This window comes from Xenopus laevis, chromosome 1S, assembly GCF_017654675.1.
Source record: "Xenopus laevis strain J_2021 chromosome 1S, Xenopus_laevis_v10.1, whole genome shotgun sequence".
Classification (NCBI taxonomy): Eukaryota; Metazoa; Chordata; class Amphibia; order Anura; family Pipidae; genus Xenopus; species Xenopus laevis.
The window spans coordinates 102,683,610-102,711,567 of record NC_054372.1 but is presented as its reverse complement, the minus strand read 5'-3'; the positions used below and the strand labels follow the sequence as shown (position 1 = coordinate 102,711,567).

At 38.3% G+C, this 27,958-nt stretch overlaps 1 protein-coding gene across 1 annotated transcript; it reads left to right on the top strand.

Moving 5' to 3' along the window:
• Positions 1-91: 91 nt before the first annotated feature.
• cilp2.S (cartilage intermediate layer protein 2 S homeolog) lies at positions 92-26,047 on the top strand. Its single transcript, XM_041578525.1, has 8 exons — positions 92-121; positions 3,373-3,574; positions 10,650-11,000; positions 15,963-16,115; positions 17,897-18,202; positions 20,894-21,002; positions 21,327-21,484; positions 22,227-26,047. The coding sequence occupies exons 1-8, from the start codon at positions 92-94 to the stop codon at positions 24,611-24,613; spliced, it is 3,696 nt and encodes a 1,231-aa protein (XP_041434459.1). The 3' UTR covers positions 24,614-26,047.
• Positions 26,048-27,958: the final 1,911 nt, after the last annotated feature.

Sequence of the window (27,958 nt, the reverse complement as noted above, 5' to 3'; positions counted from 1 at the left end):
CTCAGCCAGACATAAAGGTGGCAACCCTAATATAATTACATATTCTCTCTTTAGGAAAACATGTATTTTTGGGTTTACATTTACTTTAAACATGCAAAAGAGTGTGAGCCAAATTGCAAAGGTGAGACCTGCTAGATGTCTGGTAGTGGCAATTGCTGCTCCTTTAAACACTGATGCTGGTTCCCAGTTTTTAATTATTTGCCGCCTTCTTCTGACTTTCCAGTTTTCAAATGGGGGTAAATGACTAAAAACAAATGGTCTGTAAGGCTACACATTTATTGTTATTGCTACTTTTTATTACTCATCTTTCAATTCAGGTCTCTCCTATTCAAATTCCAGTCTCTTATTCAAAGCAATGCATGGTTACTAGGGTAATTTGGACCTTAGCAACCAGTGTGCTGAAATTGTAAACTGAATTAAAAAGCTAAATGACTCAAAAACCACAAGTAATAAACAATTAAAACTGGTTAATTTAAATGTGAACAACCCCTTTAATCTTTATGCAGCACTTCCTATATATTATTGGATCATTTTTAAGTACCTAATTTTTAAAACGGGTTTAACCCATATTAGACATTCAGCAGTTGTTTGCAGAATAAAGATATTATTGACTGGCTAGCAACCAGGCAAAGGACAGACAGACAGATGGATAAATAGAATAGGCCTGAATAGAAAGATTAATAATAAAGAAATAACAAGAATAGTAAAATTGTTGCCTTAGAAACTAATAGATTTTGGAAGTTGTAAAGTTGATGAAAAGGAAGGCAAATAATAAAACTATAGTTGAAAAACTGAAGAACAGGCTATACTTAAAGGAGAGCTTCAGCATTGTTAACTTTTCATATGTTACAGAATGCCTAATTCTAAGCAGCTGTTCAATTGGCCTTCGTTTTTTCTTTTTTTTAATATTTTTGAATTGTTTGCTTTCTTCTTCTGAGTACAGATTTGGGGGCAATATTTATGGCTGGCACAGGTATAGATTTGGGGCAATATTTATGGCTGGCACAGGTACAGATTTGGGGGCAATATTTATATAAATTAAAAGTTTCATTAATGTGTTGTAAGGGTTGTTTATTTAAAAACTAATGGTAAGGTGGGAAATGGTAATACATGATGGGGGGTCGCTAATTGAAGCCCTTGCCTTGGGTGCCAAACTGCCTTGGCCCGGCCCTGCCCTGCCATCCAGTATATTAGAATCGATTCTCTGTTGGTGGAATGAGTAACAGCAAGCATATTCCATTTATGAAAGTACCATACATTGATCATGGTCACAAACCCTGCCCCCATACTGAAAAAAACAGGGAAGATGCATTTGGCTTAGGTCTGTGTTTTAGAGGTATTGCCATGGTTATAATCAGGGGTTACTAACACAACGCAGACAACTAAGAAGCTTCTATACAAAACTGTTGTAATGGAGTCCTCTTCATTGTAACTTCCATAGACCTATTAATTATTCCATTTAGAGAGCAGGAATACTCAATTCATGTATACTCACATTTCAGTGAATCTATTATAAAGCACATAACTGTCCAATGACCATAAATATACAATTATTTGCCAGAATGTAATATTTTAACAGTCATAAATAACTATGATATCAGAGAACATACTGATACTGGGATGTTGAATTCTTTGCATCTTTTTGTGTAGCTATGTGTCTGAATAAAGCTGTAATGGATTAGATAGTCAGCCAAAATGCAGACAGTGGCTGCTCCTGATTGGACTGTTGCAGGTTCTTCTTTTTTATTTTGATAGCACTAAAATATTGTAATCATGCTACAGATAGTTTTATATGTAATCCCATCCCCAGTGGAGTTTATAAAGTTTGTAAAGTACCCCAGCATATGAACATACACAATAGGGTCAGTTTCATCAGATGCCAACTTACCTGACTGTATGTTTTTAGGCGGAAACACGAAAACCTTGTTCATGTACCTACATGACACACAAACATTCAGCTAATGCACTGGCTTTCCCATCGAGGAAGCGAAACCCCCCTTTTCCCGGACCCTCCTGTGACTTCAGGGTCTGCTTCCTCTATAGTTACGCGACTGGGCCAACAATTAAACCCTTAAACCTTACAGATTGATATATGTCTCTGGACAAATGAGCTGCCGAATTGGCCGAATCGGCAGTTTTTATCAACACATATAGGGTCAGCTTAATCTTCCTACATACTGTACAATACAAAGTCTGATCCCTACAATATAAGGTCTAATCTCAGATAAATACTGTACAATACAGGGTTTGATCCCTCAACACAAACGATAAAAAAAAGGTATAAAAAACAATTAGTGAGGGAATGTGTTTTGACCAGTTTTTTTTCTGGGAAGTGATCTAGAGTATTCATTATCTTATGAATAAAAGCGAAATATTTTAAAAAAACAAGTCTTGGATTTGGTATATCAGCCCATTTGTTCTTAATGCGTGTTACACCAGATGGTCAAATACCTTTCTTTTGATGCTTCTTCACTTTTCATCATAATTAGAAGAAGCAAATAATCAACCCTAATTTGTGGGAAATATATGTCAGTTTATAGGAACTGCAACAGTTGTATTGAAGACTTTAATTTAAGAAGCACACATACATATACATCACTCGTTTAACTCAATAGAAAAGTACCCAAGAAATTGGCCATGAAATACAATTAGCTTAAGTAGTTCTCTTTTGTTTCAGTGTTTTGTCTCATCTAAGAAACAGATTTACAATCTCTGGGGCTAATTTTATAGGGGTCCAGGCAAAAGAAAGTGTACCCCTTTTTGGCCACCCCCTGTGCATCATACCATTTCTTACCGTTTACAGGTCCTGAGTTCCCTTTGCCTACCTAATGGGGTCCGGGAATACACCTGCGTGTGGCCCCATTAGGAAAACATTCAATCCACACACTTGTACGGTGTAACAAAATAACTTTATACAAGATAAATGCAGATTAAAAGGGTACAGTACCACGATCATATCACAATTATGCATTTCCATAGCATAACCCACTACCCTGGGATTCCTGTGCCAGTCCCATCCTGGTAATTCCCTACCAGGCAAAATCCCACACTACTCCTTTGGAAAAATCAGAGTCACGGTCCCTTATCCCCAATGAGTACAATAGGTCCCAAGTAGCACTGCTCCCTCGTGGCAGGCATAAACAAAGCCTGTGTCACAAATGGAAATATGCTGGATCCTCTCTTTTTCTACCCTCCCTTTGGCACCACTCACCCTGGGGATTCACTCAGATGGGTAGGCTCACCCAGAGCTGGAGCAGGCTTCTACAGCGAGATCCATTCCATAACATATGAAGCATGTGTTATCCTCCAGGGTATTGCTCCCAACACTCTTCATAGTGCGAGCATGATAACCCTTTTTCTCCTTACATCCAGCTCCCATCGCTGTCTATAGCGCTAGCGCTTAGGACTTCCACGGCTGAACTACAACTCTCAACTCTCAACACTCTACAAAGTGTGAGCACACAAACCAGCATTTTCAAGCTCGAAACCCGCATGGTTGAACTTCCAGACATTGGAGTATCCTGCCTCCGCCTTGGCAGGCCTATCGAATTCCACTTTAGCCTACATTTTGCTGGTTTGGTCTCCTCAGTGAAATAACAGTCAGCAATAAGACCAAATCTTAATGATAAAATCACTGTCTGAGCACATGGCTCTCCTTTTCATAGTAAAGTGGTGCCGCGCTGACACCTTGTGGTATCCTCCAGTATCTGCCCTGCTCTGGCCCCTTGTCCAGCCCCTGGGAAACCCTGTAGCTAAATCTACACAGGGGTTTCCAGACCATGTGGATCAGAATGGTGGGGAATTAACCCTACGGGTCCCTACATTAGGTTAAGGTTAAACTGGGGGGGCTAACACTTTTTTGATACCTTAGAACTCTAGCATACAATATTTGATATAGGTAAGACATTGTTATTGGGGCCCAGATGAAATGTGGGACTACAAATGTAATATTTCAAGGGGAACTTTAACATTTCATCATCAGGAAGGGAGGCAAAAGTTCACCCAAAAACACATTTATGCATTGCACCCATCTGTATCCCAATAAATGGGGTAACTCCCACACCAAATACAGCTGGGCATATATTTTTATACTATGCAAATTGTGACTGCAAAGGAAATTTTGAATGCAAAAGTCTGAAAACCTCTGCCATGCGAACATATGCTAGTGGATGGAACCTGTTTTAACCCTCAGGTTGGCATTTGGAATGTGTGATCGCAGTGGTTTTTGGCTTGTGCATCACACCTAGATTTAGTTTGAATACAAAACAGATTTGTCAGCACCCATCCTCCTCAATCTCTGCATGTAGAATTGTGCATTGGCCTCTATCTTTAAACTGCAAGTGTAAACTATATTTTTAAAGGATCATCCAAGTCAAGTCCCTGAGCCCTGGTGCAGGTTCAACTCCTGCATCCCCTGAACTTGCTTGTTTAAACTGCTTTGGTATGTCTAACATTTGTGCAAGTGTCAGTGCCGAATGATATAGCATTCCTCTTGCTCCTTATAACTTTTGGTGCATTAAACACACCTTGGTTCTCTCAGATGTGTGCACAATGCCTTGAAGAAGAAATTGCTTATGGTAAGCAAGTCACAGAAACCGGGGAATTAGAATAGTACCTGGGCATACTATAGTATCAAGGGTAGTAACTGGCCAGAGAAATATGCTCCTAGACCTATTAACTACTATATCATGAAAGTAAATTAATAACATCCCTTGCAACACAGTTTTTAAATTGGTTTACATATTATTCTTGATGTCTGACTGTATTTATTGCAACTCAAAAGCCTTGTAAAAACAGATCTGGCATGGCTCATTATTTCAGCTTGGTTCTCTGAGCCTTTTTAATAACAAAACAATGACCAAAAAATAAACCATTTTTTAAAAACATAAATCCTGTCAGTAACAGTACTTTCCATAATATACAGTACAGGAGGTAGACAAAATAAGGATATCACATAAACAAATCCAAGAAACTAAAGTGCAATTAAATTTAACAAGTGTTTTTGTATGCCAAAAAGGCATCTGAAAATCAACGACAGAACTAAAGGAAATTAATATGACAGTTAGAAAGTATTTGAAAAGTTAGGTGCCTGAAGTGACAGCCAGGCAAGATTATTACATTTGTCTAGGTGAAATTGTTGTACAGTGTTAGTCAGTCACAAGGCAAAAAAAAAAAAAAAAAGCAAGCTTTCTTAATATCTTAATTGTTTTTTCGAGCGTGTTTGAAAAAAGGAACTAAAATGTTCAGGGTTGGGCTGGGCCGGCGTGACACTGGGAAAAAACCCGGTTCGCCACCTGCTCTTGTGGGTCCCGCCAGACCAGATCCACACCCAGATCCCACATCTGAGGGATTCCTCAAGCCGCGACCTCCCCTTTTTGGGCCGTCATGGCAAAAAACATAGTGTGCGCACACATGTGCTGAAGTGCCTGTGCACATGCGCTGCTCAAAGGAGCAGCGGGGGGAGGAGGGGGCCCGGGACAGCAGCCCTAGACCCCCCAGTCTGACCCTGAAAATGTTCTGGAAGCTCTATGATTAATTTTTTGCCCATAAGTTTGTCTAGGGACACAGTGTAGAAAATAACGATAGTTACTACACATTATGGTAGATTTTGATTACAAAACTATGGGGCAAATTTACTTACCTTCGAAGTTGCGCCAGTGTTGGCTTCGCCAGGCAAAGTTTCGCCAGGGTGCTTATAATTCACTAAAATCAGAAGTTGCGCTCAGGGAGGTGAAAGGTAGCGAAGTTGCGCTAGCGTTAATTCGTCAAGCAAAGCGAATTTATGCTAGGGATGCCTAATTTGCATACGGCGCCAAAATAAAGTACAATGGACGTATATGTAGCAGCAAATACATTACACTACACAAGTCTGGGAAAGCTTTATGAAATAAAATAGAGTTGTTATTTTGCCCTATACATGTGCCCACTGTATAGTTTAGGTGCCATATGTTAGGATCTTTTTCAGCCTATCACCCTTAAAAAAGTAAAAGACGCCAGCAAGCCCTATCTACTCTATTGCACTTCACCTGGTCTGAGGTGGCGAAGGCAAGTCTGGCGCAAGAGGTAACGTTCAGTAAAATGCGCAAGTTAGTGAATTAGCATAGTTACTTCACTTCGCCATATCGCGTAAGCATGCGAAGTAGCGCTAGAGTGGGTCCACTTCGCTAGCGAATTTATGCCACCACCTGTTAGTAAATCGGCGAAGTAACAAAATTACGTCACACTGGCGAATTTGTGCTAGCGTTAGCCGCATTGCGCTTTAGTGAATTTGCCCCTCTATTGGGTTACCCACCTGATGGAATATTTAAACATTGTTTAGAGCTTGATATACAGTATGTATTTGAGTGACTGTGTGAAGTACTATATCTACAAACAGCAGCTAAGAACGCAATATTGTTTCCTTACCACCTATTAGCAAACATGCAGACATGACCATATTTCTAGTGCTTTCCTAGGTTCTGTGTCATACTACATGAAATGGTTATGGCTATCATACCGATGAGCAGTTACCTATTTATGATTGGTGCAGCCGATGGGGCAAAAAATTAAATGCTTAAATAAATGGCAAGCACAGCACTAAGGAAAGCCTTAAACATATAACTGTTCAAAGCACCTGCTCAGTTCCTTTGTATAGACCCTACCTGAAAGCACTTAAGAGTACAAGCGTTTTTAGCTGCACTCCCCTGCGTTCTGGTGTCATGTGTTCAGCCGCAGGGGAGCGCAGGAGTAGACACACTGAATTATTTTCAATGGGGCTGTACTCACACAGACGCATGTAAGCGCCGAACGCAGGTTGGGACGCAGCATGTTGCATTTTTCCTGCGTTTGGCGCTTACATGCAGGGTCGGACTGGGGCAGTCGGGGCCCACCGGGTTGTGAACCTCGGGGGCCCTGTGCGCATGTGCAAAAACAAGTGCGCATGCGCAAACGTCAGGCCCAACGCGCGCATGTGCAACAGCGCCAGAAAACTTTTATTGCCGTTCGGGGGCCAATCTAGGACCGGGACTGGGCTGGCGGGGGCCCAAGAGGGCCGGGGCCCACCGGGTTTTTTCCCGGTTTCCCGCCGGCCCAGTCCGACACTGCTTACATGCGTGTATGTAAGTACAGCCCCATAGAAAAGAATTCAGTGCATCTACTCCTGTGGCTGAACGCAGGGGAGCGCAGCTGAAAACGCTTGTCTGTAAAAGCCCTAATACACTACTTATGTGTATGCTCTTAGTATTCAGTTCACAAGTTGCTTCCGGTTTCAGATTTTCATTGTAATTTTATTAGATCATTGCAGCTGGTTCTTTTAACTCTTATTTCTGTGCAGTTGCAAGCTATTGACGTTCTTGCTCCATATGTTATGGATTAGGTTTTATTAGGCGTTCCTATGTTTCCAAAATATAGTCATTTAGGGATAATTAAAAATAATTTGGCACTTTTACTTTTCAGACATGACTTGTAACTGCTTAATAACTGTCCAACCCAACTACTTCAAAGGGGCACTCCACCTATACACTTAAACAAATACAAATTTTGCCTAATGAAAGGAAATGAAACTGTAATCAGTGTATTGGTTGATGTCATTGCTACTGATAACCGTCTGTGTACCTTGCTATTTCTTCCTTGTTTGTCTTGATCCAAACCCTCCTTTCATATTTAATAGTTATCAGGCCTGTTAAGAATAAGCAAGAATAAGCATTACAAATGTGCGCAAGGTGTTATGGGTACTGGTTTGGGGGATTATTTTCTGCTTAGGGGCCCAGGCACACAATATAAAGAAAGGGTTAATGTTGTTTGCCAGGCTGCCAGCATCTTTCAAGATTTTTGAATAAAACGGGAACCACAGATTGAAAAACAGAACTAGTGTGTTTACACTGTGGCAGTAATCGATCAACAATCCAGCAATCAATAGCTTTTATCAGTTTGATGTGGTTATGGACAACTGCACTGCTTCAAGGCAGCCAGAACACCCACTGGCTGAGCAACATCCCACAGCAACACTGATGATTTTAAACGTGTAAAATTAGACACAATACTCTACGTTGTTCAATAGAGGGACTTGAGAAATTTATATAAAAAAATAACAGCTGAAATATGGTAGTGAGGAATCCGAAACTATTCCAGCAGCCCAATATATTGTAATTCATCTGTACTTTCCTGCTAGGCACATTTTACTGACAGTATGGAAAGTGTTTAACGAATTTATACATTTAACAATGAAGATACGTGTGTCAACTCATAAGAACGTGTTCAACTGCTTTGAAGTGTGGAACACATTCTGTGCTTTGTGGCGGTAGAGATTAGCTTTGTTCAGCAGCAGCACCAAGCATATAACTTATCTGAAGCCTTACTCCCCGATGGAAATCGCACACAGCAAATTATTATGCTCCAATATTGTCACCAAGTGGTAAGCATCTAAAGTGTGTTACTTGTCTAGTAACCCATACCCATAGCATCTAATGAGCAGCTACCATATACCAATCAGCTCTTAAAAAATAAATCGGATTTAGGGGTGTACCTACAAAGGAAGCAGACCCTGGGGCTGCAGGGGGGGGCAGGAGATATATGGGCCCCGTGAGGCCCTAATTTGTATATTATTTAGTAATTACTGTATTAATTATTAATTAGTAAGCCATAGCATCTAATCAGCAGGTACCATAAATTGATCAGCTCTTAAAAAATAAATCTGATTCAGGGGTGTAACTACAGAGGAAGCAAACCCCGAGGCTGCAGGGGGGCCCAGGAGATATAGGGGCCCCATGAGGCCCTAATTCATATATCATTTCAATAAATATTGGTAAAACAGGTCATTTTCTAGACATTTTGAGGGCCTGAATAATAATGTACTGTGGAGCCCAGTAATATCTAGTTATGCCACTGATCTGTTTGATTGCTATGGGTTAAAAGATTCCATATTTTCATCAACCTCGTGCAATCCTTCAATGAACAAACAAGGCGAGCGACCCTATAGATTTTCCTAATGGTACCAATGGTGCCTCTAATGCAGTAACGAGCATTATATCTAGAATAACTGTTGCCAAAAAGAATATTAATCTCTTGCGCCATCATAAAAGAAAAAAAAAAGATATATTGCCTATATTTGGAAAGAATTACTGTGCTACTTTGCAGTCGTCTCTTCATCTCTGAGAAGACAAAATCTGCTTTGACAATCCTTAACTTAATTTTTCCATCTCCTTTATCATTTTAGCTGAGCGTCCACATATTCAAGGTGAACTTATACCATACATGTCAATGCCTCTTTGTATACATAAATATATCTGTTAACTATGGCTGAGACTAACTGCTACTTACAAAGTCAATCAATTAACATAACTGACAAAATTGTCTTAATTAAGGGGGCCTTGCAGCATAATTTCATTTAAATACAATCCGATCTGTGGTGTTTTACCTAACCTTGCATTTATAAGACTTCATTGGTCTATTCATTTTCCAGTGGCCCATTTAGCCTTTAATATACTGGCAAGATATTCCAGTATAAAATCATGTTTTTTTTTTTTTTTTGCACGGTACATTTCAGTATCAACACAGAACAAATACTAATAATGCTAACTGTATGGTTTTTATGAACACATTTAATAGCATTGTACCAAAGAAGATGACTGAAGATGACTCCTCAGTTTATTCCACTCTGTACTCTGTATTTCAGCCAATTCTCTATTCATATACAAACAATATATAGTTTCAGGCCATACCATCAACCCCAAACTTCTCCTTTTTTGAAATACCTCCATGATATTATATAATTCTAAATAACTATTGAGCAGTATTCTGATACAAATTGTATCGAGTATCAAATAATTTGGAAATGGGTTTTGAAGAGGAGCATAGCCATTGTACTGTAGTCATATAAGCACAGCAGAACTACTGCTTTGTAACAAAAGAAGGAGGTTTTGCACTGATTTTCACATCATTTTCTAATAATGGCACCTTACGTAAGTACAACACGTCATTTAATACCAGACATCATGGTTGAATGAAAATTGTGTGTATTTATTTGTACTGTTTATTGTGCTCATATAATTTTACATACCCTGTCTATAGGTATTTAAATAAACATATACATTGAAATGTTTTAGGGGCCTTGGTTAAAAATATATAGGGAAATTTGCACCTTATATTGTAAAATTAAAGTATATTGGTAGTTACAAAAGAGTTCTGAGACAATATAAGGTATAGGCCAGAAACAGAATGCTTTCAGGTCATGTAACTTCTATCCTAACATTTTAGGAGGCACTTTTGTTTGTATAGTTCAAGTTTTAATGAGTCATGTTATGCAAGTGACATAACTAAGCACCATTTGTAAATCATGACATCATAAACACACAAAAACATCTTTTATGGGTTGTTGATGTGCCTTGCGTATTCTAAATATATTTCTATGTACACATATAAACTGCATATATATTTGTAGAATACACTGGGTAGAACCAAGGCCATTGTGCTTTATGTGTGGTAATGTTTATATACGCATATACGTAATTTTTCTCTTGGGTGTGTAAATAATTTGAAAGCCAAATGATTTTCTAGTATTTAACAAAAAGTAAACAAAACCATAACCATTTCTCAGGCTAGCACATGGAGAGAATATTTTTTTGTCAAAAATATCAGTTAAAAATGAAAGGAAAATGCCGTTGCTTTATGAGTCCTGCCCTTTAACCAGGATATTATATTGTATTTGTGTTTTCTCTGCCACTCTGACTTGTTTTCTTCTGGTCATCCCACAGGTGCTTCTGAATGGACCTCCTGGTTTAATGTTGACCACCCAGGAGGAGAAGGAGATCATGAGACTGTGGAGGCTGTTCGTTTCTATTACCCAAATCGTCTGTGCTCCAGACCTATCGCATTGGAAGCCCGGACAACTGAATGGATTGCTCCGAAGGATACAATGGAGGTGGTGCATTCTATTCCAGAGAAGGGTTTTTGGTGCAATAACAAAGAGCAAAAGGAAGGGAAACACTGCTCCAACTACCATGTCAGGTTTAAGTGTCCTCTTGGTATGTTTCAATTGTTCTAAAAATACTAAAAATCCTTTCTTATTATAGTGATGAAAGGCATATGTACAATTTTTTGCTTCTGACTATATACGTGTATGGAATTCAATGCAGCCTGCAAACATGAGAGAGAGCATGCATTTGTTTCTATGTAATCAGAAATGATTACATTTTATTACAAAAACAAAGATTGTTTATTATGTTCAAGCTTATTTGCTGTGGCTTTTTTCCATTTGCAATAGCAAACAAGTCCCTGTTGTTGCAGATGGTATTTATTTTAACAGCAACTCATTCACTTCCAAGACTGGATTCTACAGTTGTTTAGTGCCTGGAAAACAGTGAGAAATGTGAATGCTGTGTATGCATTAATTGCATTGCATAGTGCCAGTCGTAATTTTACTTGTTGGTCTATAAGCTGAGCCTTAGCTTTTTTTCAATTTGTTGTGTTTTGTTTAGGTGAGATGCTTTTACCCTATATCACGCTGAACTATCACCTTTTACAGCCACTGTTGTGTTTTCATCAAGTATTTTCTGTTATACTACTGTATTTGTCTCCAACGTCATTCAAGCAATACAAAGCACTGCTGATATGTATCTTCTGATCTACATTGCATGCGCATATTCACAGTTGCTCTTGATGATGAAACAATAACAGTGCATTGTCTGGGAAGAAAAGACGGGTTCATTTAGTCCATGGTTACATATAAAGTCTTTATAGCACATTAAATAAAATGACTTTCTATTCTATAATGGTCAATAAGCAGGAAGAAGTAGGCAAACAAATTAAGAGCTCACAAGAGGAGATTTTTGTTTTTTTTTACCCCATGTGCGCTGTAAAAAGCACCAAATCACCAATTCCTTTATAGCAGTGTATACGTGAAGTTATAGGAAGCCACTGCAGGGTAACAAAGCATGCCTTGGTAAACTGACCTATGATCTATGTCTGCCTAGTATGTCAATTCAGGATCAAGACTACACATTTATCCACCTCCATCCATGCTGGATTTTTTTGGTGTTGGTTTGATGTTAGTATCCGCATGTAATAAAAAACTATATAATGGACTTCATTTACTAATTAGGTGAAGCTATGCTACAAAACTGGCCAAAATTTGCATCAAGTTGACCCACTTTTATTATGGGGTATGGGTATTAATCTGCACTCCTATTGCCTAGTTAATTGCAGGTCTACACATAGCCAATCATCCAAATCCTTGTAATAGGTGTGACAGGTGACTGGAATACAAAAACCTTGGTATAAGTGTTTTGTGTATGGTATTTTGGAAGGCAACTTTGCATGCATTTCCCTCGCATATGAAAAGTCCCACTGCATGATTGTTGAGTTTACAATAACTTCCAACCACTAGAAATAAATACTAAATAAATAACAAGATAATTAATTATATTTTTCTATCAGATCTGCCTCTACTAGTGCTATAAGGTTGCAGATGCTTAAACACATATTTGTGGAATGCAGACAATTGTGACTGTATACATAGTTTTACATGAATCACCACTTTGTTGGTGGTGTTGAAGTTTGTGAGTTTCTGAGTGCCGTCCATGGCCTCAAAGGTGGAATAGGCAGAAGTTAGGAGGAGGAGGAAGGCTGCAGCAGAGAAGGGTCTCAACTCTTAATAGCACTGGATCCTGACAACCAGTCATTACCTGCCTGTATAGTGACTGCTTGTGCTTCAGACTCCCGACATTAAACAAATCACCAACAGGTATCCTCCAAAAGGGATTCTGCCCTAAAAGACTTGATGAAGCCCCATTGCTACTGATAAGAGCCATTTTAAAGATATGGCATAATAGTAAGGGTGTCTATAACCTAATGAGTCCCCCCCCTCCTCCAAACATTAACAAATAACCCTGATTTCCCTCCGGGGCTGGAGAAAGGAACATTTACTAGATGGGATATTTGGGATAATAGAGGCACTAGAGTTAATGATTTTATCAAAGATAATAAGTTGATTTACCTAACAGAAATTCAGTATCGCTGGGGCTCTCATCCCAGAGATATTTGGAACTATAACCAACTTCACTCTTATATACAAACAGTCAAAAGTAAAAATTGGGATAGACAATTAACTCCATGGGAACAATTCCTGGATACTAATATGGATAGAGTCAAACTCTTATTCAAAATATACAAAATACTAATTAATCGATCCCCCCTGGACATGCCACCTTTTTGTTCAGCATGAGCTAGAGAATTTTTTTAAAAAAAATCAGAGTAGACATTGTCCTTTGATTTTTAAATCAATCCACAAAGCATTCCGTTAAGGCAACTGAAGCGTTATATAAACTCACCACAAGATGGTACTACACTCCTGCAAAATTGAAAAAAATGTACACTAACTCTTCAAACAAATGTTGGAGGTGCAACAAAGAAGAGGGGACATATACCCATATTTGGCTTTCCTGCCCTTGTCTTAACCGTTATTGGGAAGAGATATTAAATACAATTAGTAGAATTACCAAGAGCGATTTATGAAAAGATAACCAAGCATTAATCATTTTAACGATTAATCAAGAGTCAAATAATATGATCACAAATGCATTAACTATGCATCTCTTGCAAGCAGCAAAATCCCTGATACCAATAAAATGGAAATCGATGCATTCACCTACTTTTTTCTAATGGTTTGCCAAAGTTGAAGAGATCAGACATCTAGCCCAGAACATTGGAAAACATGGTCTCCTTGGTTAGACTTCATTAAAGTCATGGGCAATATGTTACTTGAGGGAACTCTTAGATCCACCTTCTATCTCTTCTCCCCTTGTTGCACCATATAAATTTGGAATGCAAAGCACATTCCATTTAACATGGAATGTGCACTCCCTGATGGAATGTGCAACCATAAAAAGACTATAGACAATCACGGACCAGAACTGCAGTCATTGATACAGACCTAAGGAGATGCTACTAGATTGTCCTATATCCAATTTCTAAGATGTCTATTAAATTAAGGCAACTGCGGAAGGAAGAAAAAATACTTTAACAATTCATAATGTTTGGTTTACTGAAATAGCTTGTCAGTCACCTCTTTCAATATCCTGTTGGGATTAGTGAGTACTTCATGAGCATAATTTAATTGTTGGCAAATACACAGTATGGACACAATGACAACAAATAGGCTTTATGGGCTTTCATAGAAGTGTCATTGTCCAGTATCTCCAGAAAGAGTTAAAATGCTTCTCTGATGGGATTTCAATGACAGGGTTGGTCAAGTTTTAATCTTTGCAAGGGCATCAAAGGAACAGAGGGCAACATTAACTCCATTGGAACACCTCTCACAAAAATTTTAAGCACAACCCTAAGCACTCTCTGTATCCCAAAAACAAAATCTAGACATCTTGCAGGCATCCTCACTTGAGGCGATGGCATCATATTAATTTATAATTTACTCAAAACTGACCATTAGCTTTAGCATATTCAAGAGAAGTGCTGGTTTACCAATCTCAAGAAAGGCAAATTACACTATGGGTGCTGTTCCTGCTTTTTAATGTCTTTACAGAAAAAGGAATACCCTGGAGTTGATATTGATATGCTGTTTTGAAATCAGGAATCTTGCAAGTTGCCAATCCCACCAGAGAGTGGAGAAGCCACATGCTGATTTTTACTGATTGAAGAAAACACCATTGCACCTTATTTTAATTCATTTTACTTTTGAAGCAAGCACTAAAAGCACTTTGTTTGACTTAATTATAATTTTATTTTGGAGATCGCACCTTGGAGAAATCACTATAGCACTTTAAAACACACACGAAAAATCTGTGCATAGTAATTCTCTTAAAGGGCATGTAAAGGCAAAAAAATAAAATCCCATGTTTACTTTCTGTAATGAAAAAGAAATCTATCTCTAACATACTTTAATTAAATAATGTGTACCATTTTTATAAGAAACCTGACTGTATGCAATGAAATTCTCCCTTCATTTACTGCTGTGGATAGGAATTGTCAGATGGTTCCTAACTGCTGAGCAGGGAAACAATCATAGTTATGAACAGCAGGGGGAGCCCTCGCCTTACTTCCCAGCCATGGAGAACTCAAGCAGCTTTGTTTCTGACGATCCCTAAACCCAGCCCAGACCACACTGAGTATGTGCACAGTCTTAGTCTTGCAAAGTTACAAGATGGTGACTCCCAGTAGCCAACTTTGAAAGCATACATTATTTGTTTGATTAGGTTGGGGTGCAGTAAGTTCATGTTTATATTTAGTATACAAAATACAGCATTTCTAGCCTTATTCTATTTTAGACTTTACATGCCCTTTAAACCCATCTACTTGCCTTAATTCTGACCTACGGTACTGATGGATAAACTGTATAGGGCTGATTTACAAAGGCACCTACAAAATACTCTTAGTATGCTCTTTTAATGACCTGCTCCTCACCTTCTCTCACATTACCTCCTCACATACTGTGCTGTACCTTCACTGACTACTTTGCAAGAGCTGCCCCCCTTCTCTGGAATTCTCTCCCATATTCTTTCAGACTTTCTCCCAGTCTCTTGGTCATTAAAAGATCTTTTAAAACACAATTCTTTAGAGAAGCTTACCCTTATCTATCTTTGCATTGCTACATCATGGACCAAATTAATTTCTTAATTTAATAAACTCTTGCTGACTTCTGATCTTGCTCATCCCCACACCTTGCGTCTCAAACCCTTCTCCTTTTAGATTGTAAGCACTTTTGAGCAGGGCCCTCTTAACCTCTAGTATTGTTTTTTGGGTGTTTTCCTGTTTGTTTAATGTATAAACCCATTTATTGTACAACGAGGCAGAATATGTTGGCGTGTTAATAGTAATAATAATAATATACCGATAGTCTATTTGCCCCTTAACTACTTGCTTTAACTTTGTTATGGTTTCTTCTTATTTCCAGGACAGATATTTTTACTATTAGCTTTAGTTGTCAGTTGGTGCCAACATATATTCATTTAATGTTTTGTATGATTTCTATGCAGAAGAATATTGGTCCCACTGGGAATCATGGACACCCTGCACAAGGACCTGTGGAGGGGGGAGAAGGATTAGACGGAGGGTGTGCACCAGTAAGAAAAATCCCTGCATTGGAAGAACTTACCAGCTTCAAAAATGTGGAAAGGAACCATGTAAAGGTGGGAACTATTTTTCTGAATAGGGAAAGAAAACAAAGAATATATTTGTAATTGCATGGCAGGTTTCATTTATTGGGACATTTGTTTCAGCTGTAAAGCAGACGTGGCTAAAGGCTTTGTACCACATTGGTGTCACAACAACATTAAGGTTTATTCATGACAGTGAATCCAGGAGAGACGATTCCTGTTTCCCCAGGTACACTTTTCGGGTACAACTGCAGCTTTTTAGCTCGAATATTACATGGGATTTGAGATGCACCAAAGATCATAAGCATATCTTGTTCCCGGAAAAGTTTATATTTATGTATCTATATACACAATATTTTCACATAACCGGAGGAACTGATCTAAGAATAAAAAAAGGCAGAATTATTTTTTAACATGGCCCTAGGTTTGAAGTCAGGTTATAGATTAGTTATTCTCTACTAATTTGTGACTTTTAAGCACTGATAAAGCATTACCAACCAACTCACCTGCTCACCTGCAAAACCTGGATTTTTGATTGCCAAAATTTTCTGCAAACATAATCCTGGAACAACTGAGGGCCATTGCATATTACAGTGCAGGCATTATGATGCCATTGTCATAAGGAAACACTGATCTACATCAACATTAGACCTATTTTGATATTCTCTCTCTTCCTACATTCTATATTATACCATAGTCAGCAGTTCAGAAATGAGTGGTTAGTTCCAGGTTGTCAGAGGGCAGTTTAGCATCAGAACAGGTTGACTTTTTCTTTACCCACCTATTGAAAGATAAGGAGAGAAAAGTTGTTTTGTACCAGCAAAATCTTCAAGGGCCTGATAAAACCTTTATTCAGAGGTGCCCAATTGAGAGCCAGACCCATAGTCACTTAGTGGCCAGGCCAATTATAAACTCATCATAGCTTTTTAGTGAACAGTGTACCTGCTAACAAGCTCCAGGCTCTACCAGAGTTTAGATGGGTCAGCAGGACACCTGGACCCCACTTCTACTTTGGATGAAACAGACTATTTCTTAATTACCTGCCTTATTACAGTATATTTTAGTTCACCTGCTTTAGGATAGTAATATCATAGATGTATTGTGGTTCTCATCAATGAGCTCTTTTATCCTAGGCCACTGCATTCTACATGGTGAAAATTGTAAATTACCCTGTAGTTGCTTATATTCTTATAACACCGTTGTCTACTTGGTTATTTTGGGGTGAACTACACCCAATGTTCCCTCTAATTCCTTTTAGGCTATGTGAGCCAAAAAATTATTTTGTGTGCACATTTTTATCTTGTGTGTGCTCAGGTAAAAATAGAATCAAAATTTCATGTTTTCACACATTCTTTGTGCACACCACAATTGTATGTGCATGCTAATCTCAAAATTTGTGTCCCCATGCACAAGCACACAGCTTAGAAGGAACATTGACTACACTTCAACAATATTTTTAATTAACATATTGTTTTAACTGAGTGGAAACAGTATTATACTCTCAGATCTTAGTTCTCTGATATCAGGATCTAAGGTCTGTAAAACCCACACATTACTTGCATCTACTCCATTATAACCTTTATGAACTCCCTTAGTAAAGTTTCATGGTATTTTGCAACAACTTAAAAATAATCCATTGAGGTCTTTAATAGACCAGATTGCAAAACAATTAAATTATAGACTTTAGGCTAAAATGCACCATGGCTGTTAACTATGACTTCTAATTAACAATTCCATATGGCTGTTAAAAAACTAAATGTATTATTAAACTGAATTGTATTTTATTCACCCCTTTGTCTTTATTTGCTCTTCAGCCTGTGGCCTTTTGTGTGCCAATGGAGAAGCAAATGCAGCCTGCAGAAGGTGCAATTGTACCAGCCACTCACTAGTTGGAAAGATACAGACCAGCTATGGTTCTGCCCTTCATGGTGCCAAGGTGTTTCTGAAATATGATCTATTGGGCACTACAGATGTACGAGGCAACATCAGAATTCCTGGAATCTGCTCAGATGACCATGTCAACATCACTATAGCTTTGGATGGCTTCTCTTCAGTAACCCTGCAGAATGTAAAAAATGGGTCCAGCTCATCTTATTTCGTGGCAGTTTTAAAGAGAGAAGGTAAGATTAAAAACAGGTGTGTAAAATATCTAAAATAAAGTTTTACATGTACTGTATTTTTAATCACTATTGACACTAGGTTAGATCCAGGTTATTCATATAGAATGCTTACATCTGATTTGGTTTGCCAGTTAAATTGAATGTAACACAAATATAGTAGTGGTGCTTGAACGTTTGTGAACCCTTTAACATTTTCTATATTTTTCTATATATTTAAAGGAGAAGAAAAGTAATTTTATACTTAGGGGTGCCAAAAGTTAGGCACCCCCAAGTGATTGCCAGTGATCCTATCAGCAGAAAACTGCACTTTCTTGGGGTTCCTCTAGCGAGCACCATGGAGTGATCCTCTTCCTGCTTCATCTTTGAAAAGCAGAATGTTAATGAAAAAGCCAGCTATTTCATTCTACTGCACATGCGTCTACCCTGGGAAATTTGAAGAGCAAAGAAGCAGGAAGAGAATCGATCCATGGTGCATGAAGGAACCCCAGGTTGGTGCAGTTTTCTGCTGATAGGAGCACCAGCCCAGGGTGTCAGGTAAGTAAATACAATAATTTGGGGTACCTAACTTTAGGCACCCCAAAGTATAAAGTTACTTTCCTTCTCCTTTAATACATCAGATGATCTGGTTAAACAGATACATCAAAAATTAATATATTTGGTCATGTATTTATTGAAAAAATATGATCCAAGAACATAGCTGCATTTGGCACTAAGTGTGGAAAAATTAAGTGAATCCTTAAGATTATCATATAATTTGAAGGTGAAATCAGACTCTGATATATATCAGTCAATGGGATGACAATCAGGTGTGAGTGAGAGACCCAGTTGTATTCAAAGAACGGTTTATTCAGCAAAGCCTGGTCACTCATACAACACATGTAGAAGCAATTCTATAAGGGAGTAACTAAAACACTAAACTTCAGACATGCAAATATTCACACAGGTTAAACACAGAACAAAAATGGAAAGTCTTTAAAATGTTTCTTAATAAATATACTTGTCAGTATATTCCACTTGTAAGCAAGGAACGTCGTTGCAAAGCAAGACCTTTTTGGTTCAATAGAAGTGTTGGTGTTGAGGTGGGTAAGAAAAGATGTGCTTTTAAGGCTTCCAAGTTAGCTGGGACATCCAAATCATTTATAAGGTACGAGGAGGCCAATAAAACATGAAAAGAAGCTATAAGGGCTCTTACACATGAGCGTTCTGACCTGCGTTCCCCTGTGTTCCGTTTTTTGGCGTTCAGCCGCAGGGGAGCGCAGGAATAGACGCAAGTCATTATTTGAAATGGGGCTGTACTCACTCAGGCGCGTGTAGGCGCCGAACGCAGGAAAAATGCAGCATGTTGCATCTGAACCTGCGTTCAGCGCCTACACGCGCCTGAGTGAGTACAGCCCCATTTCAAATAATGACTTGCGTCTATTCCTGCGCTCCCCTGCGGCTGAACGCCAAAAAACGGAACGCAGGGGAGCGCAGGTCAGAACGCTCATGTGTAAGAGCCCTTAGGCAAGCTAAAATTGCTATAGAAAAGGATATTGCAGCAAGCAGTAAAAAGAATCCAAAATTATTTTTTAAAAATGTTAATAGTAAAAAAATTAAGCAGGAAGGGGTGGGACCTTTAGTATCAGAGGGGGGTCAGCTGGTTGATGAAAACAAAATAAAGGCGCAGATTCTGAACTCATTTTTCGTCTGTCTACACAAATGAGGAACCAGTTTATGAAGGTTTCCTTCTTAATAGTCCCAATTCTAGTAATAACTAATGATTACACTTTACAAGTACATTAGAGGACATTATAGACAAATAGCAGGGGACCTTTTTACCCATAAAGTGGATCACCGTACCAGAGGCCACCCCTTTAGACTAGAAGAAAAGAACTTTCATTTGAAGCAGCGTAGGTGGTTCTTCACAGTCAGGACAGTGAGGTTGTGGAATGCACTGCCGGGTGATGTTGTGATGGCTGATTGTGTTAATGCCTTTAAGAATGACTTGGATGATTTTTTGGACAGACATAATATCAAAGGCTATTGTGATACTAAACTCTATAGTTAGTATAGATATGAATATATATTTTATGTGAAAGTAGGGAGGGGTGTGTGTATGGATGCTGGGTTTTCATTTGGAGGGGTTGAATTTGATGGACTTTGTCTGGTCTTTCAGGGACACTCACATGCATCACCTTTTTAAATGAGTGGAAAGACATCATTAGTTTCTTTCTGTCCTACTATGACCAAGATCAGGTTCAAGAACAATGAATATTGAAATTCTGAGTATGGTCAGATGTTATACTGAAGCTAAAAAAAACCACCAACACCAGGCACCCAATATAATCTGCTCACAAAGAGGGGTTTGTTGTGCTGGTTTAGAGGACAACAGGAATTTGATGAATTGTATCATTCCTAACCTTGTTTACATCATTTGATCCTGATTACCAAACCAGTACTAGTACCATACTAGCCCATGAACATGCCTCAAAAGTATAGGCTTGCTAATTGCTTGGCCTTTAATAAAACGTTCCTGTCTGTTTTAGATGCCAACTCGCGTGCTGTTTTTATCCATTCCTCCCTATAGCCTTTCTCATTGAACCTGGTTTCCAATACTTGACTTGACATTATTTTGGAGTTTGCACCCATATTAAACAAGACCCTGTATGCCTGCTGTGTTCATTCTAATGTCTTTACCTTTTTTCCCCCCAGAAAAGCCATATATGGTACAGCATCCATATTCCAAGATCCGAAAAGAAGGTCAGAAGGTGACATTTTGCTGTGCAGCTACTGGGAACCCAATTCCAACTAAGCATTACTGGTAAAGAGGAGCAAATAATTCTGGGAGTTAGGAAGTGTTCAGAGTTTTTCTTTTCAAAGTACAAAATCTGAGTTTGGGTGGTGGCCCTTTTAACATACTCGATGCTACATTAATTTTAGGTCTCACATTCCAGCTGACGATTGGTTAATTAATGGGGAGCATAAAGGAAAACTCAAACAATTAACCACTGTGCTTGCATATGAGATTTATTGTTTTAATATTTGTGGTTCTGTTTTGAGTGTCTCAAACCAGAGTTTTTAAATCACCCCTACTTTATTAACTGTTTCTTATATGACAAGATGATTTTTCTCCTTTATTTTGCAGGTACCACAATGGTACTTTACTGGACAAACAGATATTTAAATATGACGAGACCTTAACCCTGCGCAATGTCCAAGCTGTACATGCTGGAACCTACCACTGCAGAGCAAGTAATGGACTAGGAGTCATTAAGTCTTCTGTAGCTCAGTTAACAATTGTTGGTAAGAACACACATATCTTTATTTTAGAATTACTGTAATTAGAAAAATTGGCTCTTTCAGAATCTTTGTCTTAGAAGGCAGAGTATCACTGGGATTTTAGAAATGCTCCAAAAACATTAGGCTTGAAATTATTATTAGTGGCAATTTTTATTTGAATTGCAAGTGTGCCTCAGTATATAGATATGTTGGTCTTAAGGAAAGCATCATACATAGGTTTGAGCTACAGCTCCAAAACATCTGATCCAATGAAGCTTTTATGCTGCTATGGGGTTTCTTAGCACTAGGGGGTCCACAGCACTGATGTGATCCTAGATGGAAAACTTGTACATAGTTTACTATATATATATATATATATATATATATATATATATATATATATATATATATATATATATATATATATATATATATTTATATATTTATATCCATGAACACCTGACCCTTGCACATCAAGCTGGGGACTTTCATGGGTCGTTTGTTCCCAACATCAGTGGTTAAATTATTCTTCAAGGTGTTGTTTGGCAACATTTGGGGGCCCTGAGATCAGTATCCCTGACCTGCAAAACATGGTTTCTATTTTACAATGCACATAAGGCTCTAATCAAAATGCAGTACATGTCTGAGAATCATTTGCTTCCAAATGTTACTTTCCTATCCATTTCCATACTTTTCTTTCCTATGCTATATTCCTTCCAAATGTTTATTTTTGCTCTTTCATCAGTTGCCTAATTTTGTATTTTAGGTAAGCAAGAAAACAGCTGTAGCAAGTCACCCCAAGAACATCTTATTAAGCTCCCCGCAGGCTGTTTTCAAACAGCAACTCGTTCTCTTTACCACAACGTTGGCAAGTGTCCCAATACCCAGTGTGTGGGATCAATGAGCTCTGAAATACTCTGTAAGGATAAAGTAGATTATTGCTGTGGGGTAAAGCAAATGATGTTACAAGAGGTACAATGTCTAGGTTATGTATTACCAATTATGGTTGTGACGGAATGTGACTGTGTGCAGTGTATACAGCCAAAGGTACTTGTGCGTGGAAGGGTAACGGCATATGATACAGGGGAACCACTGCGCTTTGGTCAAATGTTTATGAGTGGAGAAAACATTGGATTCACTGGGTACAAGGGACAGTTCACTTTAGAAGTACCTGCTGGAACCAAAAGATTAGTAGTCACTTTTATAGATCGTGAAGATAAATTTGTTGAGACAATAAAAGTCTTCCCATTTGATCCAAAGGGCAGTACTGTGTATCAAGAAGTCAAGATAATGCGGAAAACTCAACCAAAGAATCTAGATCCTAGAATTATAAATATCATTCCTCTTGGAACAGTAAAAGGAGAGGACCCAATGGCAGAAATTGTAATACCACCTTACTCTTTCACCAGAACCAGTGGTGAAATATACAATGGTACTGTCAAAGCCAGTGTAAGCTTTCTTGATCCCAGGAATATAAGCACTGCTTCCGCTGCTTCAAGTGACCTTAACTTTGTCAACAGAGATGGAGATATTTCCCCATTAAGAACATATGGGATGTTTGCAGTAGACTTAAGGCAAGAAGATTCCAATGCTGTCCTGCTGGCTGGAAATGTGGAGGTCCATTTAAATACAGAACAGGTTAAGATGCCACAGCACCTAAAGGAAATGAAACTATGGTCTTTAAATGAAGAGACTGGAATGTGGGAGGAGGAAAGTCGTTTCCAAGTGGTAAAAGGGAGCCACAGAAAAAGAAGAGAAGAGAGGTCATTTCTTATAGGACAGCTGGAGATACGTGAAAGACGTCTCTTTAATTTGGATGTGCCAGAACATAGGAGGTGCTTTGTTAAAGTCCGAGCCTACATGAATGAAAAGTTTATTCCTAGTGAACAATTAGAGGGAGTGGTGATAAACCTTATTAATTTAGAGCCAGTGGCAGGATTTACATCTAACCCAAGAGCCTGGGGTCGATTTGACAGTGTGATTACAGGACAAAATGGAGCTTGTCTACCTGCATTCTGTGATGCTCAGAGACCAGATGCCTACACTGCCTATGTCACAGCTATAATGGGAGGGGAAGAGTTAGAAGCTGCTCCATCCTCCCCTAAACTAAATCCCAATGTAGTTGGAGTATCACAACCCTACCTGTCCAAATTAGGCTATCAAAGATCTGATCATGAAGACACAGCTGGAAAAAAAACTGCCTTTAAACTTAATCTTGCTAAACCAAACCCAAACAATTTAGATGAAACTAGCGGGCCAATATATGCATATCGTAACCTGCATGGCTGTGAAGAAGCACCAGTCTCAGACAACCATTTCCGCTTTTACAGGGTGGAAGAAGACAAATACGAGTACAATGTAGTGCCATTTGAGGAGACAGATTTAACATCATGGATTGGTGGATATTTGTCCTGGTGGCCAAATCCCCAGGAATTTCGAGCCTGCTACATAAAAGTAAGGATTCAGGGAACACAAGAATATATGGTTCGGTCCAGAAATGCTGGAGGGAGCCATCCAAGAACTATTAGTCAACTCTATGGGCTAAGGGACATTAGGAGTGTTAGGGATTTGCAAGTAGACAGAAGTTCAGCAGCCTGTGTTGAATTCAAGTGCAGTGGGATGCTGTATGACCAAAGTGTAGTTGATCGTACACATGTTGTCATCATTCCACAAGGCAGCTGCAGAAATATAGAAATCAACAGACTTCTAAAGGAATATCTTGCACGACATCCTCCAGTAGTTCTAGGAAATGACACTGATGCATTTAATATGTTAGCCCCTGTTGACCCACTCGGGCATAATTATGGCATCTATACAGTCACTGATCAAAATCCAAAGCTGGCAAAAGAAATTGCTATTGGGCGTTGTTTTGATGGCACCTCTGATGGCTTCTCAAGAGAAATGAAGTCTACAGCTGGTGTGGCATTAACATTTAGGTGTCAGGAGAAGCCAGTTACACATGAAAGCTTTTTCCAGCGCTTGCTTACTGACCCTGGTGAAACACTCCGTGAAATCCGTCGTGGGATGTTGGAAAATGAACAAAATGAAAATGTACCTCAAGTTGTTCCTTATCCTGCTACTGGACGCACTACCAACAGAACCAGAAGACCTATAGCCAATCAAAGAAGACCTGGGCAAGTAAGGAGGAACTGACACCTGGTAGATGAACAAAAAGCATATTATTAATTTTTTTCTGTTAGATGAGGAGTCACTTATGAGAACATAGAGGGTGATCACACAAAGAATCAGTGACTGTAATTACCAAAAAAGTTCTAATAATTCCAGTGAAGCTGGAATCTTGTGTTAGAAAGCATTAGAAAGCGTAAAAATACAAATTGTCCCATAGTTTTCAATACATTTCGGGGGAATTTTCTCCATATAGACAATTTTTGGTGAAGGGAAATGAGTCAGATTCGCCCATCACTACTTACAGATACTTGCACACTGACCTGCTTATCTCTATGTGTGTATGATGAAAGCCAGGCCATAGATGAACTGTGCAAATGCTTTTTATATGAAGGTCTATAGGATCAGGGAATCCATGATGCCACTGAGCAGCAAAAATTGTAACCAAAGCAGTTTTTAATGTCATAAATAAAATATACAATCAAAACTAGCAACATACATAAAAACATGGGAATTAGTATTGATAGCATTATAATGAATGCTATTATCATCTTTTCAGCGTTGGTGTTTGCAAACAAAATTTAAGGTCATAGTTGGCCATCTTCTCCATTTCCAGCTACATTGATTGACTAGCAAATTAAAAAGAGCTGCTACAACTATAGTGTTTTGAAAACAATTTTGACGTGTGATATTCATATTTGACCAATCAAAACTATTAATGGAATTAAATGCCACCGGAGTATGTGGGGTCAACAAAAATCTAAATTTGAATGTGCTCCAGTAGACTAAACTATTAGATCAATTTGTGCATGGACACAGATCTGGGATTTTTATGCAAAAACATGTTATATATAATACATGATTATCCATGTTGTTGCCTTTGCTCTTTAAATACAAGCACCTTGTGGTTGATGAAGTTAAGCTTGAATAAATCTATTCCGATAGCAAAGCAATCCTGGTGAATTATATAAATTTAAACATTCTAAGGCGTAAGGTGTGATGACCCATATGAAAAAAATAAAAGACAATTTATCCAGTAAACCCTATGCTTCCAGCATTCCAAATGATAGATCCCATACTTGTAATGGAAAATCATTACACTAATCCATACAAACAAATATGAAATATGCTTGTAATAGTATTCCAGTGCTTAGCTATCACCTCTGTGTAAGTAATGAAATACCAGTCAACACTTTTATAAAAATAAAAAAAACAATAACAGTCTAACATTCGACCCTCAATCTGATTTTCAAACTCCAGTCCTCACAACAACTAAAGAATGTCAATGTATAAACTAAAGTTTAGCAGTAGTTTCAGGGAAGATTTTTGGTCAAAATAGATTTTGGAAGTCTTGACTGGGATTAAATTGCTTTTACATCTTGTAATGTAATTATAAACCGTTTCCAATATACATATATGAAATTTGTTTGATGGTTTTGAAGTTATTTGAAATGTAATCGCTATTATAGGCTGTTTATAGTCTCTGCACTGGCATTGACTCCTGAAACAATGTATCAGATTAACAGACCTGAAGGAAAACAGATTTCTGCTACAGTTATAGTAATTTTGGTTTTTAAAAATTCCCATCAAGTCCAACTGTTTTGTGAAACCTGCCTAACTGCTAGTTGATCCAAAGGAATGTGAAAAAAGGTGCGAACCTTGCCTCCGGGAGCAGCGAGAGGTCAGTTACCAGGGATTGCATTGGGGCCCCAAAAACTGCCCTGCATTTACAAATAACATTGAAGACTTTTAATTAATGTGTATTTTTTTCATCATGCAAAAAAAAAACCCAAAAAACTGTTTTTGAGTGGAGAGCCTCTTTAAATGAATTGGTATGTCCAGGACAAGAAATATGGTTCTTTATTCGTGCATATATGGAATTTGTGGTGCTTTTACAGACATTGGCATAAAGAGTGACAGGTTTATCCGCCTGCAATTAAGGTTGGGATTTTGAACTTTAAATATCCTGTAGCGTGACATCTGGCTATTATATCTTCCCACCAAATAAATGACAACTGCTTTCCATTCATCTCCTGTAGACAACAGGAAATAAGCTGGGACATGTTAAGTGGTTGAACTCCCGCTGGAGAAAAGAAATCAAACAAGCATTCTAGGTTTCTGCCAGCTCTTGGCATCAGGCAAAGTATTATGTCTTTCAGAAAGTATTCATGCCTTAAGCATAAGAGCAGAGTTCTAAAAGATATGGTATTGCTTATTTAGTGTGATCAAACACTATTTGATGCATTGTGGGATACACTGAATTTCCTGGAAAATATAGACTATACTAGAAATCCTAAAGGTTTTTTTCTTAATGTCATTGGTTGCCTACTGCAATATTTGTCTACTGTATATTGCACAGGGTGTTGTTAACCCTGAAACCTGTGAAAACATGGGCTCAAGTCTTCTGTGCAATACACAAATCATCCAAACAACTGATGCCCCATATGCCCCCCCAAAAATAACTACTGAATGCCCAGAATTCCTGCCCTAGTGGTGTAGCAGTATACAAGCAGCTGAGATATTTAGAAATGGACATGACTGTAAATGTGTTTTGCACCTATTTTGAATTTTTGCCTTCTTTAGAAATGTCCTTACCCCATGTGAAACATTTGCTGTATATATGTAAAAGTCTGTTAAATGTTAATAAAGCTATTTCCCCCAATTCGGGGTACTCCATTTTATAGTGCTTCCTTGTTGCTTTGTTATTTATAGTAGCCATAATATTCTGGTTATAAAGTGTCACAGTAGTAACATTTAGAAATGTACCAAACCCTAGCTCCACAGATCTCCCTGATTAATGAAGAGCGCTGACAATCAAAGTATGCAATTTTACAAGCTTGCTGTTATCCCTGCAGCCCAAGGCCTGGGTCATTTTGCATACATGGTAAATACACCCAAAACAATATTTTATTTTGAAGTGGAAATCCTTATCAATGTTCAGATAAAATGAAGGACTGTATACAGTGAAACCTCAATTTTACATTTTCCCTAATTTTACACCATTTTTTCATTTTCCTGGATTTTACATATATATTTTTCTAGTCCTAGATTTTAGAGTGACCCTTTTCTGTAATTTTCTCCCTAATAAGGAGCAAGTGTGGAGGAATGGAGAGTTTAGTTATTTGTACAGAAGTAACAAGAATTTATGTTATATACCCAGGAATGTTTAACACTGCTTTTGCAATGTGGTATGTTTTCTATCTCACAACTGCATAAATGTTATTATTTTAACATGTCCCTTTTGGTTTGTACTCGCAACAAAGGACAGCAATGCTGAACACAGAACAAAATAGGTCTTAATCATGTTGGGATTTGAGTTCTTCTGACATATATGGAATGCAAGGGCTGGCAGTGGTTTGAAGATTAATATAT

Bases quoted from the DNA above. Each gene is read 5' to 3' on its own strand.
- cilp2.S (XM_041578525.1), top strand. From the start codon at position 92: ATGCAAAAGAGTGTGAGCCAAATTGCAAAG. The intron at 21,003-21,326 runs GTAAAGAGGAGC...TTTATTTTGCAG, and splicing joins ATTCCAACTAAGCATTACTG to GTACCACAATGGTACTTTAC. The intron at 21,485-22,226 runs GTAAGAACACAC...TTTGTATTTTAG, and splicing joins AGCTCAGTTAACAATTGTTG to GTAAGCAAGAAAACAGCTGT.